We start from the raw sequence: 15,247 nt of genomic DNA, 5'->3' as shown, positions 1-15,247 counted from the left end.
AAGCCTCTGCCTACGGCGCTGGCATCCTGTATGGGTGTTGGTCCCGGCTACTCCTCTTCCAATCTAGCTCTCTGCTTACAGCCTGAGAAAGCAGCAGATGGCCAAGTGCTTGGGCCCCTGCACCCGTGTGGGAGACTTGAAAGAAGCTGCTGGTCCTTGGCTTCAGATCAACCCAGCTCCGGCCACTGTGGCTATTTGGAGAGTGAACCAGTGGGCAGAACATCTCTCTCTCTGTCTCTCCTCCTCTCTCTCTGTAACTCCACCTTTCAAATAAATAAATATATATATTAAAAAAAAAAAAAAGAGCTGCCTTATGGGGCAGGTGTTCGGCACAGCAGTTAAGTCACCATCTGGGATGCCCAAGTCACCATCTGGGATGCCCGCATCCCATATCAGAGTGCCCATCCAGCTTCCTGCTAAATGTGCTCCCTTGGAAGCAGTAGATGATGGGGTAGGCACCTGGGTCCCTGTCACCCACACAGGTGTGGGTGTGATGTGTGTGACTGAGTTCCGGGCTCCTAGCTTTGGCCTGGTCCAGTGCCAGCTGTTGTGGGTATTTAGGGAGTGAACCCATGGGAGGGAGATCCCTTTTTCCACCTCTGAAACAAAACCAAAGCAAAAAGAAACCCGAGTAGCCAGCCACATCTTACAGATAAAAGATCATCTAAGTCATAAAACATCTTGCGTCTATGAGATGATCAGATAGGTGACAAGTCCGCAGACTGACGATAACCAGTGTTAGCAAGCACACCCGGTTTGGTGCAGGGATTTTACTTGCAGGAATGCAACCTACAGAAATAGTCCCATGTGCTGCTCTTGTGAGCAAACGTGGGAGCACAAGGAGGCGCCCGAAGCACTGTCATAACAAATCACCGGCAGCACTAAGTGTGCCCCAGGAGGTGAAGTATTAAATAAATTACTGTAGAATGAGTCTATACCCGTTGGAAAGGAGAAGGTGGGTTTTTATGTACTGTGACAGAATGCGTTCTGAGACACAAGTATCGTCAGAGAAAAAGAAAGCTGCAAAGCAACAGCTCTTCCATCAGCAGCTCTGTATTTACATACGGGCATTATGTATATGTGCATTTAAACAGAGTCTGGCTGGACTCTGCAGAGTCAAGTATTGTCTCTTAAAGAGGGAAATTCATATTTACACCATACTTCTTATGATGGATATAGATTCATTTATTACGTACATAACATTTAAATTTACTTTTTAAAGACTTATCTTACCGATTTGAAAGGCAGACTGACAGAAGGAAAGACTACGGCATATTCCGTCATTGGCTCACTCCCCAAATGGCCACAACAGCCAGAGCTGGGCCAGGCTGAAGCCAGGTTCCATCCGTACACTCCGATATGGGATGCTGGCATCTTGGGCAGCAGCTTAACCCAGTGCACCACAGCACCGGCCCCTGACATAACTTTTTTAGACAAATAAAATGATCTTATTTTTGAAGTGGAATTTAGATGAGTGATTCAATTTCTCTTGTCTGTTATGATTTTTCTTTTATGTGAACACAGATACTTTCTAGACATAGTTTACATCCAATGCTTACATAAGCACTGCTACTAATGACCATAAGGACATGGCTTAGTTTTGTGGAGCCAGAAGAACCCAAGCCTAGCTACTACAATGCTTTCTAGGTATCCTTCGAGGGTGAAACCAAAACCACAAATGTACCTGCCAAAGTACTTCATATGAACTGCTAGGTTCAAAGAAAGCAGGCCAAATCTCTCGTCTAAACGATGATCTCATTGCATAGTAATCTTCCATTCCTATATTTGTTTCAAATGCTATCTGTGAACAGCACACTGCTACAATTTCATTATAAGCCTATTACTTACTGTTGCTCTACTGAGGATCTACAAAGGAATGCGTTGTGTTTCTATGTACTTATTTTGCGAATCTGTTTTTCCCTAGAAAGAGATGAGTCTATCTATCTAGTTCCGGAGTTGCATTTTTTAGTAAGATGGTGCTACACTAAGGATTCTGGAGGCACAGGAGCAGCGACTCCAGGTGCCCAGAGAAGGGTGCAGAACTCGAGCCCAGTAAAATGATCGACAGCTGCAGCAGCATTACAGGCACGCAATTCACAGGGTACTTAGTAGCAGCAGTTACTGCGCTGTGTGACCGCCCTCCCATCTGACCGTGCTATTCCCCAGCCCCCACGGCCTTCACAAAGTCATGGGAAAAGCTGGATGGAGCCACTTGCAAGCAAGGAAGATGGCAGGAGTTCCTTACCTGGCAAAAGCAAGGGAAAGCAGCTGACAGCCTGCGGGAGAGCCTCCCCAGCAAACCCACCCTCTGCAGGGCACTGGCAAGTGAAGGGCTTCCAGGGCCTTCAACATACACCCTTGGTGGCAGCTCAGGGTCACGGACAGGCTTCAGCTAGGACAGACTCCAGATTCAAGTTCCCCAAGGACACTGGTAGCAAAGATTTCAGCATGCCACATGAACATACTGGCTGTCCCTGGTCACCTCTGGCTTCCGAGGTTCAAGCTGTCCCGAGGCACGGCTGGCTCGGAACTCTCTCACTGATAGCCAGTTCACTCCTCCTGTGCACTTGAAGCTATTTTTTTTTTTTTTTTTTTGACAGGCAGAGTGGACAGTGAGAGAGAGACAGAGAGAAAGGTCTTCCTTTGCCCTAGGTTCACCCTCCAATGGCCGCCGCGGTAGGCCCGCTGCGGCCGGCGCACCGCGCTGATCCGATGGCAGGAGCCAGGCGCTTATCCTGGTCTCCCATGGGGTGCAGGGCCCAAGGACTTGGGCCATCCTCCACTGCACTCCCTGGCCACAGCAGAGAGCTGGCCTGGAAGAGGGGCAACCGGGACAGAATCCGGCACCCCGACCGGGACTAGAACCCGGTGTGCCGGCGCCGCAAGGCCGAGGATTAGCCTAGTGAGCCGCGGCGCCGGCTACTTGAAGCTATTTTAAAGTTGTGGAGGACGGTTTAAAAAAATAAATTTAAAAAGGGTGCCTGTGCTGTGGTGCAATAGGTTAATCCTCTGCCTGTGGCACTGGCATCTCATATGGGTGCCGGTTCAAGTCCCGGCTGCTCCACTTCCAATCCAGCTCTCTGCTTAGGCCTGGGAAAGCAGTAGAAGATGATCCACATGCTTGGGCCCCTGCGCCCACGTGGGAGATCTGGAAGAAGCTCCTGGCTCCTGGCTTCGGACTGGCTCAGCACCAGCCATTGCGGTCACCTGGGGAGTGAACCAGCAGGTAGAAGACCTCTCTCTCTCTCTCTCTCTCTCTCTCTCTCTCTCTCTGTTTCTCCCTCTCACTGTAACTCTATCTCTCAAATAAATAAATAAAATCTTAAAAAACAAGTTTGTGGACACCAGTGTTATAACTCTGCCTTTCAAATAAATATTTTAAAAAAATTTTTTTTATTTATTTGACAGATGACAGATGAGAGACAGAGACAGAGAGAAAGGTCTTCCTTCCATTGGTTCACTCCCCAAATGGCCGCTACGGCCAGAGCCACACCAATCCAAAGCCAGGAGACAGGAGCCAGGAGCTTCCCCCTGGTCTCTCATGCGGGTGCAGGGCCCAAGCACTTGGGCCATCCTCCACTGTCCTCCCGGGCCACAGCAGAGAGCTGGACTGGAAGAGGAGCAACCAGGACTAGAACTGGCGTCCATATGGGATGCCGGCACCTCAGGCGGAGGATTAACAAGTGAGCCATGGCGCCAGCCCCTAAATTTTTAAAATATTTATTCATTCATTTGAAAGGCAGAGTTACAGCGAGGGAGAGGGAGAGGCACAGAGAGAAGTCTTCCATCTACTGCTTCACTTCCCAAATGGCCTTAACAGCCAGAGCTGGGCCAGACCGAAGCCAGGAGCCAGGAGCTTCTTCCAGGACTCCTATGTAGGTGCAGGGGCCCAAGCACTTGGGCCATCTTCTGTTGCTTTCCCAGGCTCATTAGCAGGACGCTAGATGGGAAGCCGAGCAGATGGGACTTGAACTGGCACCCATATGGGATGCCAGAGTGCAGGCGGAGGCTTAACCCTCTATGCCACAGCGCCAGCCCCACAAAAGTAAATGAATCTTAAAAAAACAGTTTGGAAGAAGTTTTTCCTAAAGGCCAAGATGGCCTGACATGTACTGGTACCAAGGGTATGACTAATGGGTTTATTTACTTCTTGGAAGATTGATTTATTTATTTGATTTTTTTTTTTTTTTTTTTTTTGACAGGCAGAGTGGACAGTGAGAGAGAGAGAGAGAGAGAGAAAGGTCTTCCCTTGCTGTTGGTTCACCGTCCAATGGCCGCCACGGTCAGCGCACCATGCTGATCTGAAGTCAGGAGCCAGGTGCTTCTCCTGGTCTCCCATGGGATGCAGGGCCCAAGCACTTGGGCCATCCTCCACTGCACTCCTGGGCCACAGCAGAGAGCTGGCCTGGAAGAGGGGCAACCGGGCATCAGCAGAATCCCTGCACTCTCTAAAGCGGGGAGCCCTGGGCCAGAAAGCAGAAGAGGGTGGGGGAAAACTGTGGCCTTGTAGGACCAGAGCTGCTGCACTGCAAAGGGTGCTGCACCCTGGGGCCTGGGGCAACGGTTGGAGGGGAGCTTGTGACCCTGAACTCCCCCTCCACCTATTTGGGCAGCTCCTGGGAACGGGCCTCCAGGGGTTTCTGCTGGTTTTGGAAACCAAGTTACAGTCCAGCTCAGCCTGACATGAGACACCTCTTGGCAGGGAGTAGAGGCACCCTTAGTTACCTACAAAGTTAGGGGCCCAGGGCAAAGAGCTCAGCACAGTAGGGCTGGAAGCCCCTCCACAGCCCCCTTCTCCTGGCCTGGGCATTAGGTCGCCCAGCTCTCCCAGGTGGCAACTACAGGTACGTGCGTTTCTCAGTCTCTCCAAGCTCAGTTTCCTACTCTATCAGCCCTCCTGTTTCCCACAGGTGCACATAACACTTCCACCTGGCAAACTCCCTGGCACAGATGGGCACTGACCAGTATGCCAAGGGAAGAGTCCGGGCCTCAAGTTTCTTGCCCTCTCCAGCACACTCGTGGTCAGTGAGACTTGGCCTTGAACTTGTTTTCTTTTTCCAAACCAAACTCCATCTCTGACAGCTTCTTGTTCCAACCAACCTGGGGTTTCAACTCCTTCTGTTCAGTGGGCCAGGCAGCACTGGCTCACAGGAACAGGAACCTCTCCAAGCAGGGACAGAACACGTGCCAGTTCTGGTGACACAGGTGGCAAATTTCAGGGCTCCACTCTTTTTCCCAGGGCTGACCTCCTTACCTTGAATCCTGCCTAGACAGGTAGAAACCTCGCAATGCCTGTGCAGCAGGAAGATGAGAACTTGCTTAACTGACAATTGCACTTGACAATTGCACCTGCCAAGCACGTCACTGTCCTTGAGTTAACTGTGGAATTCCTTCCTCTGGTTCTCCCCTTCCCCCGCACCTACCAGAGCCGCCTACAGTGTCCTCCCTCTTCTTTACAAAGCTATAGCTATAGGGCTGGCGCCGCGGCTCACTTGGCTAACCCTCCGCCTGTGGCGCCGGCATCCCAGGTTCTAGTCCTGGTTGGGGCGCCGGATTCTGACCCGGTTGCTCCTCTTCCAGTCCAGCTCTCTGCTGTGGCCTGGGAAGGCAGTGAAGGATGGCCCAAGTGCTTGGACCCCTGCACCTGCATGGGAGACCAGGAGGAAGCACCTGGCTCCTGGCTTCGGATTGGTGCAGCGCCAGCCATAGCGGCCATTTGGGGGGTGAACCAACGGAAGGAAGACCTTTCTCTCTGTCTCTCTCACTGTCTAACTCTGCCTGTCAAAAAATAAATAAATAAAAGCTATAGCTATAGCTATAGCAAAGCTGCCTATAGTTTCCTCCCTCTTCTTCTAAAGTCTGGTTCAAAACCATCACGAGGCCGGCGCCGTGGCTCAATAGGCTAATCCTCCGCCTTGCGGCGCCGGCACACCGGGTTCTAGTCCCGGTCGGGGCACCGATCCTGTCCCGGTTGCCCCTCTTCCAGGCCAGCTCTCTGCTGTGGCCAGGGAGTGCAGTGGAGGATGGCCCAAGTGCTTGGGCCCTGCACCCCATGGGAGACCAGGATAAGCACCTGGCTCCTGCCATCGGAAAAAGCGCGGTGCGCCGGCCGCAGCGCGCTACCGCGGCGGCCATTGGAGGGTGAACCAATGGCAAAAGGAAGACCTTTCTCTCTGTCTCTCTCTCACTGTCCACTCTGCCTGTCAAGAATAAAAAAAAAAAAAAAAAAAAACACAAAACCATCACGAGGAAGGAGCACTTAGAAAATGGGCCAGTCTCTGTTTACAAAGCAAAGCACCATCAATTCACCAACTCTTTTAGCTACTAAATACTGAGCACCTGCTATGTGCAAGACCCTCCTCTAAGGGCTTGGGATATACTGGTGATCAAAACAGGTAAAGATCCCCATCTCTGTAGCATTTCGTCAGCTTTGCACCAACAATGGCCAAATAAACATTAGATGCTATGGGCATCAGTTAGCTCCGGTCCCTGGCACACAGTGACTGTTCCACGTCTAAGTCTCCACCTTCAAAGCCTTTTCCTTTCCAAAAAGACCAGTCCAAGAGGCATTAAGCTTGAGAAAGACAAAAGCAAAGACAGAGAGAGAGAGAGAGAGAGAGAGAAACTCCATACAGCAGAATCTAAAGCAAGAAGATGAACTGATACATTTGCAAGCTGTATTAACAAATGTTGGAACTAAAATTGTTTTTGCTCTATCCCAGGAATCATTAAATTGAAAAAGATTATTACTATGGCAAATCTGGGGATCCAGAAAGAGATTTTGAGGCAAAACTTGTAAAATGTCTGATGCTCCCTCTACAGTTAATATGTACTCCCCAATATCCTGCCCCCTCAGAAAGAAAAGAATTTAGGATCTCAGATATGAGGGTATTTAAAAATGTTCATGGAAAAACAGAATTAGAAGATAAGCTTATTCTAGTGCAGTATATTTAAAACTCATACGGGGCGGGGCTGGTGCTGTGGTGCAGCAGGTTAAAGCCCCGGCCTGCAGTGCTGGCATCCCATGTGGACACTGGTTCGAACCCTGGCTGCTCCACTTCTGATCCAGCTCTCTATGGCCTGGGAAAGCAGTGGAAGATGGCCTAAGTCCTTGGGCCCCTGCATCCACGTGGGAGACCCGGAAGAAGCTCCTGGCTCCTGGCTTTAGATCAGCTCAGCTCTGGCCATCACGGTCATTTGGGGAGTGAACCAGCGGATTGAAGTTCCCTTCTACTATTTACACAATATTGGAATACCCAGTGAATCAATGGTTATTAATTATGGCTGATTGGAATCCACTCACAACGACAAAGTTTGTTAGTATTAACATACCATTCCTTCAATTTCACTCTACAAGAAAAATTCTCCATGGTTTTCCCAAGTACATTTTACAAAAAACAAAAACACAGAAAATCTTGAGGGATCCAATGGCAGTTTTCCTTTTTCTCGACACTCAGATTTAGTGGGTTCTGAGACAGATTAAAAAGCAATATTACAGGGGCTGGTGTTATGGCTGAGTGGGTAAAGCTGCCACCTGTGATACCAGCATCCCAAATGGGCGTTGGGTCATGTCCCAGTTGCTCCACTCCAATCTAGCTCCCTGCTAATGGTCTGGGAAAGCAGCAAAAGATGGTCCAAGTGCTTGGGTCCCTGCACCCATGTGGGAGACCCGGATGATGCTCCTGGCTTCGGCCTGTGCCAGCCCAGCCATTGCAGCCACTGAGTGAACCAGTGGATAAAAGATCTCTCTTCCTCTGTCTCTGTAACTCTCTCAAATAAATAAATAAAAAAGGCAGTATTGCACTAAGACCAGTGCAAAAAAAAAAAAAAAAAAAAAAAACCAAAACAATCAACTATGCAAATCAAAAGGTAAAGTTCAACAATAGTATCTGCCTACTCCACCTAACCCCACCCTTTATTTCATAACAATGAATATAGGTGGACCCCATTTTATGAAATTCTAAACCCATCAATCAAATTAAGACGATTTTCTGGTTTTGGTGATACTATCAACACTGATAATAGAGTTCCTTTAAATTGAGTTCCTTTCAGTAAACCCCACTTTAAAAAGCTTGTTCAAGGGCCAGCACTGCGGCTCAATAGGCTAATCCTCCGCCTTGCGGCACCGGCACACGGGGTTCTAGTCCCGGTTGGGGTGCCGGGTTCTGTCCCGGTTGCCCCTCTTCCAGGCCAGCTCTCTGCTGTGGCCCGGGAGTGCAATGGAGGATGGTCCAAGTGCTTGGGCCCTGCACCCCATGGGAGACCAGGAGAAGCACCTGGCTCCTGCCTTCGGATCAACGCGGTGTGCAGGCCACAGCGCCCTGGCCGTGGCGGCCATTGGAGGGTGAACCAACGGTAAAGGAAGACCTTTCTCTCTGTCTCACTGTCCACTCTGCCTGTCAAAAAAAAAAAAAGAAGAAAGAAAGAAAGAAAAGAAAAAAGCTTGTTCAGCCTTCTTGGGATGCAAACATTGTAATATCCAAGTACACGCTATAGCCTCCCCGCTAGGCTATGATTTACATATTGCTGAGTAACTGTGTGCAGCTCAGATGAATGATAATCCAGCAAGCAGCCTGATTCCCAGGCTTCTCTCAAAACCCTTCTTCCCTGTCCCGTGGGGGCTGTCCCGTTGGCACCAAGTAGGTGCAGAGGGTACGGCCACCTGCCAACTCTCACTACTGAACCCCTCCTCGGCGAGGACTGCTCACCCACCGCCAGGCAGCCAGGCAGCAGGTGATCATCTCAGAGTCAGAACACTCAGCTGAACACTCACTGAACACTGCTCCCCCAGGCCCCAGGGCAGAAAGGGCAGCTCCTCAAGCCGACCCGCCCAAGGTCAGCCTGGGACAACTCAATCTGCACAGCTGACAAGGCTCCCAGAGGCTGGAGCCATCCTGGCTTTGGGCAAGCTTCACAGTTCTCTTCCAGCTACACGTGATCTTTTTTTTTTTTTAGGTAGAGTTATAGACAGAGAGAGAGAGAGAGAGAAAGGTCTTCCTTCCATTGGTTCACCCCCCAAATGGCCGCTATGGCTGGCACTGCGCCGATCCGAAGCCAGGAGCCGGGTGCTTCCTCCTGGTCTCCCATGCGGGTGCAGGGGCCCAAGCACTTGGGTCATCTTCTACTGCCCTCCCAGGCCACAGCAGAGGGCTGGCCTGGAAGAGGAGCAGCCAGGACTAGAATTGGCGCCCTTATGGGATGCCGGCACCACAGGTGGAGGATTAACCAACTGTGCCACTGCGCCGCCCCTACACGTGATCTTAAAGAGAGGCACTGTATTTGGCTTTTTGGAGACTTCGAAGAAAACTCAAAGATCATCTCATGGAGCTGGCGCTGTGGCGTAGCAGGTAAAGCTTCCGCCTACAGTGTCGGCATCCCATATGGGCAATGCTGCTCCACTTCTGATTCAGCTCTCTGTTATGCCTTGTGAAAACAATAGAAGATGGCCCAAGTCCTTGGACCCCTGCACCTACACGGGAGACCCAGAAGAAGCTCCTGGCTCCTGGCTTCGGATCAGCCCAGCTCTGGCCATTGTGGCTATTTGGGGAGTGAACCAGTGGATGGAACACTTCTCTCTCTCTGCTTCTGCCTTTCTCTAACTCTGCCTTTCAAATAAATAAGTAAATCTTTAAAAATAAGTCATCTCGTGTACCTGTATTTTCTTTTTTTTATATTTATTTATTAATTTGAAAGGCAGAGTTGCAGAGAGAGAGAGAGAGAGAGGGAGAGGTCTTCCATCTGCTAGTTCACTCCTCAAATGGCCACGACGGCCAGAGCCGAGCTGATCCGAAGCCAGGAGCCGGGAGTTTCTTCCAGGACTCCCATGCGGGTGCAGGGGCCCAAGGATTGGCACCATCCTCCACTGCTTCTCCAGGCCATAGCAGAGAGCTGCATTAGATGTGGAGCAGCCGGGACTTGAACCAGTGCCCACATAGGATGCTGGCACTGCAGGCAGAGGCTTTACCCACTATGCCACAGCGCCAGTCCCAATAAACTCTTTTCTTAAAAAAAAAAAAAAAGTGGGATCAAGCCACTCCATCTGCACATGCTTCTACCTGTGGTCTGTACACAGACTCCAGGACTAGCTCCTGCCTCCGCTGCTTTGAACACACATACACACACACACACACACCCCACAGGGCAAGATCATCGCATATCTGAACTTTGAAACTCCTGGCCTCTACTGTGGATCTCAAAGCTATGAATTCTGTCAAAGAAAAATGAACCCTGTCTTGCAAAATACCGCACACCAGGGGGCTTACCCAGCAGACATTTATTTCTCATAGTCTGGGGACTGGGTGACTGTACCCCTGCGAGGGCTCCCCTCTCCCCTGTGTCTTCACAGGACAGAGGGAACAAGAGCTTTGATGGCCCTTGCTCTTCTGATGGACACCCAGCATGAGGCCCACTATGGTGATCTCATCTAGACCTCTCACCTCCCAACAGCCCCACCTCCAAGTACCCTCACATTGGAGGGGGCAGACCATTCAGTCCACGGCACCAACACCTGTCACTCATCTTGAAACTACTCAGGCTTGTCTTCTAGAGAAGAGCCTACTCTCATATCACAGGAGGGGGCGGGGGGAACGCCCTGGAAAAGGAAAACCCACAAGGAATCAGAAAGTCAAGGCAAGCGGTCACACCACACAGACAGCCTTGGAAGGCCGGCGCTGTGGCACAGTGAGTTAAGCCGCTACTTGCAGTGCCGGCATCCCATATGGGTGCCCGTTTGAGTCCCAGCTGCTCTACTTCTGACCCAGCTCCCTGCTACTGTGCCTCAGAAAGCAGCAGAAAATGGTACAAGTCCTTGGGACCCTGCACCCTTGTGGGAGACCCAGATGAAGCTCCTGGCTTAGGCTTGGCCCAGCCCCAGTCAATTGGGGAATAAACCAGCAGGTGGAAGAGCTCTCTCTCTCTCTAGCTCTTTCAAATAAATAAATAAAATCTTTAAAAAAAAAAAAAGACTGGGAAATGTAATGACAGATGGACAGAGATCTTCCAACTGCTAGTTCACTCCCCAAATGCTTATAATAGCTGAAGAGTTTGGAACACGGATGGCAGGAACCCAAGTACTTGAGCCATCACCTGCAGCCTCCTGGGGTGTACATCAGCAGGCAGCTGGAATGGGAAGAAGTGGTACATGAACTCAGGTACTCTGATAAGGAATGTGGGCATCCTCAGTAGTGTCGAAGTCACTGCACCAAACACCTGCCCCTGACTAGCTTTTTTAAAAATGAGAATACTGGGGCTGGTGCTGGGGTGTAGCAGGTAAAGCTGCTGCCTGCAGTGCCGGCATCTATATGGGCACCCAGCTGCTCCACTTCCAATCCAGCTCTCTGCAATGGCCTGAGAAAGCCATAATATTGCACATTTTTTAAAAAGATTTATTTATTTCTCCAAAAGGTAAAGAGTTACAGAGAGGCAGAGGCAGAGAGAGAGAGGTCTTCTACCTGCTGGTTCACTCCCCAAATGGCTGCCACGGCAGGAGCTAGGCCGATCCGAAGCCAGGAGCTTCTTCTGGGTCTCCCATGTGAGTGCAGGAGCCCAAGGACTTGGGCCATCCTCTACCACTTTCCCAGGCCACAGCAGAGAGCTGGATCAGAGGTGGAGCAGCCAGGACTCAAACCGGCACCCAAATAGGATGTTGGTACTGCAGGCGGCAGCCTTACCCACCACACCACAGTGCCGGCCCCGGGACCTTAATTTTTTTTTAAAGATTTATTTATTTACTTAAAAGTCAGAGTTACATAGAGAGAGGAGAGAGAGAGAGAAGGGTCTTCTATCTGCTGGTTCACTCCCCAATTGGCCGCAAGGGCCAGAGCTGTGCCGATCTGAAGCCAGGAGCCAGGAGCTTCTTCTGCCAGGAGCAGGTACAGGGGCCCAAGGACTTGGGCCATCTTCTATTACTTTCCCAGGCCATAGCAGAGAGCTGGATGGGAAGTGGAGCAGCTGGGATTTGAACCGGCTCCCACATAGGATGCGGACACTGCAGACGGAGGCCTTACCCACTACGCCACAGCGCCAGCCTCGGAACTTTAATCTTACTATTATCTGTGCTTTTCTGCCTGCCCCAGAAATGAAAAATGAACAAATGAAATGATGTTCTTCAGAAATTCTCCATTTTCCCTACACTTGCTTGGATATCACTGTATATGGTAAGTTTATTACTTCAACTGTGGCTATCTGGATAGCCCACATAACTGGAATCCTTGAACACCTCTAAATTGTGTCTTACCCCTTCTCTGATATTCAGTGCTTACTGTACAACCTTAGCTGTAAGTGAAAAATCAAAAGTCGGGTGGAGAACAGCCCTAATGTAACATCATTACAATGTTAAGTAGAGGGGAGAAAGCACTGGAGTTCGGGGTTAAGCTGCCCAGTTAAGGCACTTGTGCCCCATATCAGAGCATGTAGGTCAGACCCCTGGCCTGCTGGCTCTTCTCTCCAGCTCCCTGGAGGCTGCAGTGATGGCTCAAGTAGTTGGGTTCCTACCATCCATGTGGGAGGTCCTGATGAGTTCCTACCTCCTGGTTTTGACCTGACCTAGCCCCTGTCATGGTAGGCATTTGGGAATGAACCAACAGATGGAACACCTCTCTCTTTCAAATAAATAATATAATATATATTTTTAATCCATAGGAACAAAACTTATTTGTAAAAATTATAGTTTTTCAGGGCCAATGCTGTGGCATAGTGGGTAAAGCAGCCGCCTGCAGTGCTGGCATCCCATATGGGCGCTGGTTCAAGTCCTGGCTGCCCCATTTCCTATCCAGCTCTCTGCTGTGGCCTGGGAAAGCAGCAGAAGATAGACCAAGTCCTTGGGCCCCTGCACCCACGTGGGAGACCCAGAAGAAACTCCTGGCTCCTGGCTTCAGATTGGCGCAGCTCTGACGGTTGCAGCCAATTGGGGAGTGAACCAGCGGATGGGAGACCTCTCCCTCTCTCTCTCTCTCTCTCTCTGCCTCTCCTTTTCTCTCTGTGTAACTCTGACTTTCAAATAAATAAATTAATTAAAAGAAAAAAATTATAGTTTTTCAGTCTCAAGACTTACAAACCTTATTTTGGGCCAGTGTTCTGGCACATAGGTTAAGCAGTCACCTGTTGTGCCAGCATCCCATGTGAGTGCCAGCTGTGTCCCACCAACACCGTGCCGGCTGCTGGGCTTCCAAGAAACCGGCCCAAGTGCCTGAGTCCCTGCCCCCCGCGTGGCAGCCCTGGATGGAGTTCCGGGCTCCTGGCTTCCTTGCAGCCATGTGGGGAGTGAACCAACTGAAGCTCCCCCTCTCTCTCCCTCCTTCCACCTCTCTTTCCTTTCAAATAATTAAATCTTAAAAATCCACCAAAGGCAATGGTAAGCCCTGCAGGGCTGCAATTCACAGGATTGCAGGAGCTTCTGACCCAGAGCCCAGGCTACACCATAGACCAAGGTAAGTCAGAAGCCCTAGGGGCTGAACCCACGGAGCAGAGCTTATCCCCTGGGGTGGTTCTGAACGCGCAGCCCAGGTTGCGAACCACGGCCTTCAGTCTTTGTGCACTTCTGGAAGGAGAGACCAGGATCCACATCCCTCACCGCCACTCTCGCCCCTACACAGCCTTCCCAAATGCACCTGCACGAGGTCAAGCATGGAATGCAATGCTTTCCTCCTACCCGGAGCCGCGAGGATGCTCTGGGCTCTACTGCATTTAGAGAGCTAGGGCTTCCGTGCAAGTCGAACCTGCGCCGGGCGGCCCAGAGGCCCCCACCCCACCCCACACACACGCACACTTGTCCCACCTGCTGCCGGGGTCCTTCGGACCTCAGGGGCCGGCTGGGAAGGCGGAGGGCAGGGCGCAGCGGCCGCCCACCCAGCTGGGCAGGATCGCGGTGGGGACGCCCCCAGCCGTCCCCGGAGAGGCCAGGCGCCAGCAGGGCTGCGGGACGCGAGCCACCGCGCCTGGAAGGAGCCGGTACTTACGCAAGTGCCGCCCAGCTTGTGGCTCTCCACCACGGCGGCCCTGGCGCCGAGCTCGGCCGCCCTCCGGGCGCTCGCCAGCCCGCCCGAGCCGCCCCCGATCACCAGGTAGTCGTAGGCGGTCACGCCGGCGGGCGGCGGGCGCTGCTCCCGTGCGCACGCCATGGCGCGGCGGAGGGCGCGCAGGGCCCCGGCGGGGCCACTCGAAGGCGGCGGGAGGAGGGAGGCGGCGCGCGCCGCACACAGCCGGCCGGGCCCCGCGCGCGCGCTCACGGCCCGGGGCAGCAGGGCCATGCACGCGGAAGTGGCGGCCGGGGGCGGGTCCCCGGCTGCGGGGGGCGGGGGGCGCGGACCCCGGGCCGGCGCAGCCTCACCGTGACTAAGCACCCGCGGCGGGGGCGGGGGAGCGCGCGCTGGGGGCTGGGGCTCCCCGGGAGGCGGGGCGCTGCCCGGTCCGCCTGCCGCCCGCTCGGCCGGCTGCACCTGCCCCGGCTGCCGGGCCCCGGGCTTTCTCCGCCCCGGCACCCGGACGCCGGCACCCGGAGGGCCCCGAAGGCGCGGGGTGGCCTCTGGAAAGAGAAGTTTGCCCCCCCCCCCGTTATTTTCGGGGTTGGTGCTTCTGCACGGCTGAGTGGTGAGCGCCTGCGGTGCTGATTCCTGGGCCCTAACCCGGGACTTCCCAGGGGCGCCCCCCCAGGAAGTGCCGTTTTAAAGGACACTTCCCCGCCTTCTGCTGATTCTAATAAAAGCATGTAGCGTGAGAAGCATTGACATAATGGGTTGAATCAAAAGCACGATTTTTGTAGTCCACCAAAGAAGTATAGAGAGTAAAGGTGGAGACACAAACGTGTTGTCCTGGGCCGGTTACAGTCGCGGGACGGGGGCCTCTCATATCGGATTGCCAGGCTGGAAGCCCGGCTGCAGCCTGCTAACGTACCTGGGGAAGGCAGGGGGAAATGGCCCAAGTGTTGGTACGTGTGCCGCCCACGGGGGACACCCGGATAGAATTTCTGGTTCCAGGCTGGCCTGGCCCAGCCCCTGCCCTTGGCCAGGATTTGGGGAGTGAGTCAGCAGCTGGAAGATCTTTCTGCTTGTTGCTCTGCCTTTCAAATAAATGAATGAATTTTTAAAGAATTGTTATCCTCCCAAGATGGAGGCTTTGGAATATCTAGAACTGCCAATTACACAAAAAAAGCCTAGGTGCCTTGAATTTGTGTCTTGATAGGCCTCGATCCCTTTCCCATTGCCCACAAGGACATGAGCATCTAGCCCAGGCTGGCACAGCCTCATCATGA

The 15,247-nt window shown here is 52.3% G+C and overlaps 1 protein-coding gene across 2 annotated transcripts in view; it reads right to left on the bottom strand.

Annotated features, from left to right (window-relative positions):
* The window catches only part of GSR (glutathione-disulfide reductase), a 45,445-nt gene extending 31,199 nt beyond the window's left edge, over positions 1-14,246 (bottom strand). Inside the window, exon 1 of one of the 2 annotated variants that reach the window (XM_062213443.1) lies at positions 13,956-14,246. In XM_062213443.1, the coding sequence (XP_062069427.1) occupies positions 13,956-14,246 (291 nt within the window). Of the gene's footprint in view, positions 1-13,774; positions 13,794-13,955 lie in introns of those variants that run through there. The other variant, XM_062213444.1, reaches the window with a different exon arrangement.
* Positions 14,247-15,247: the final 1,001 nt, after the last annotated feature.

This window comes from Lepus europaeus, chromosome 16, assembly GCF_033115175.1.
Source record: "Lepus europaeus isolate LE1 chromosome 16, mLepTim1.pri, whole genome shotgun sequence".
In the NCBI taxonomy this organism is placed as follows: domain Eukaryota; kingdom Metazoa; phylum Chordata; class Mammalia; order Lagomorpha; family Leporidae; genus Lepus; species Lepus europaeus.
The sequence above is the reverse complement of the archived record's forward strand: the minus strand, read 5'-3'. Positions and strand labels throughout refer to the sequence as shown.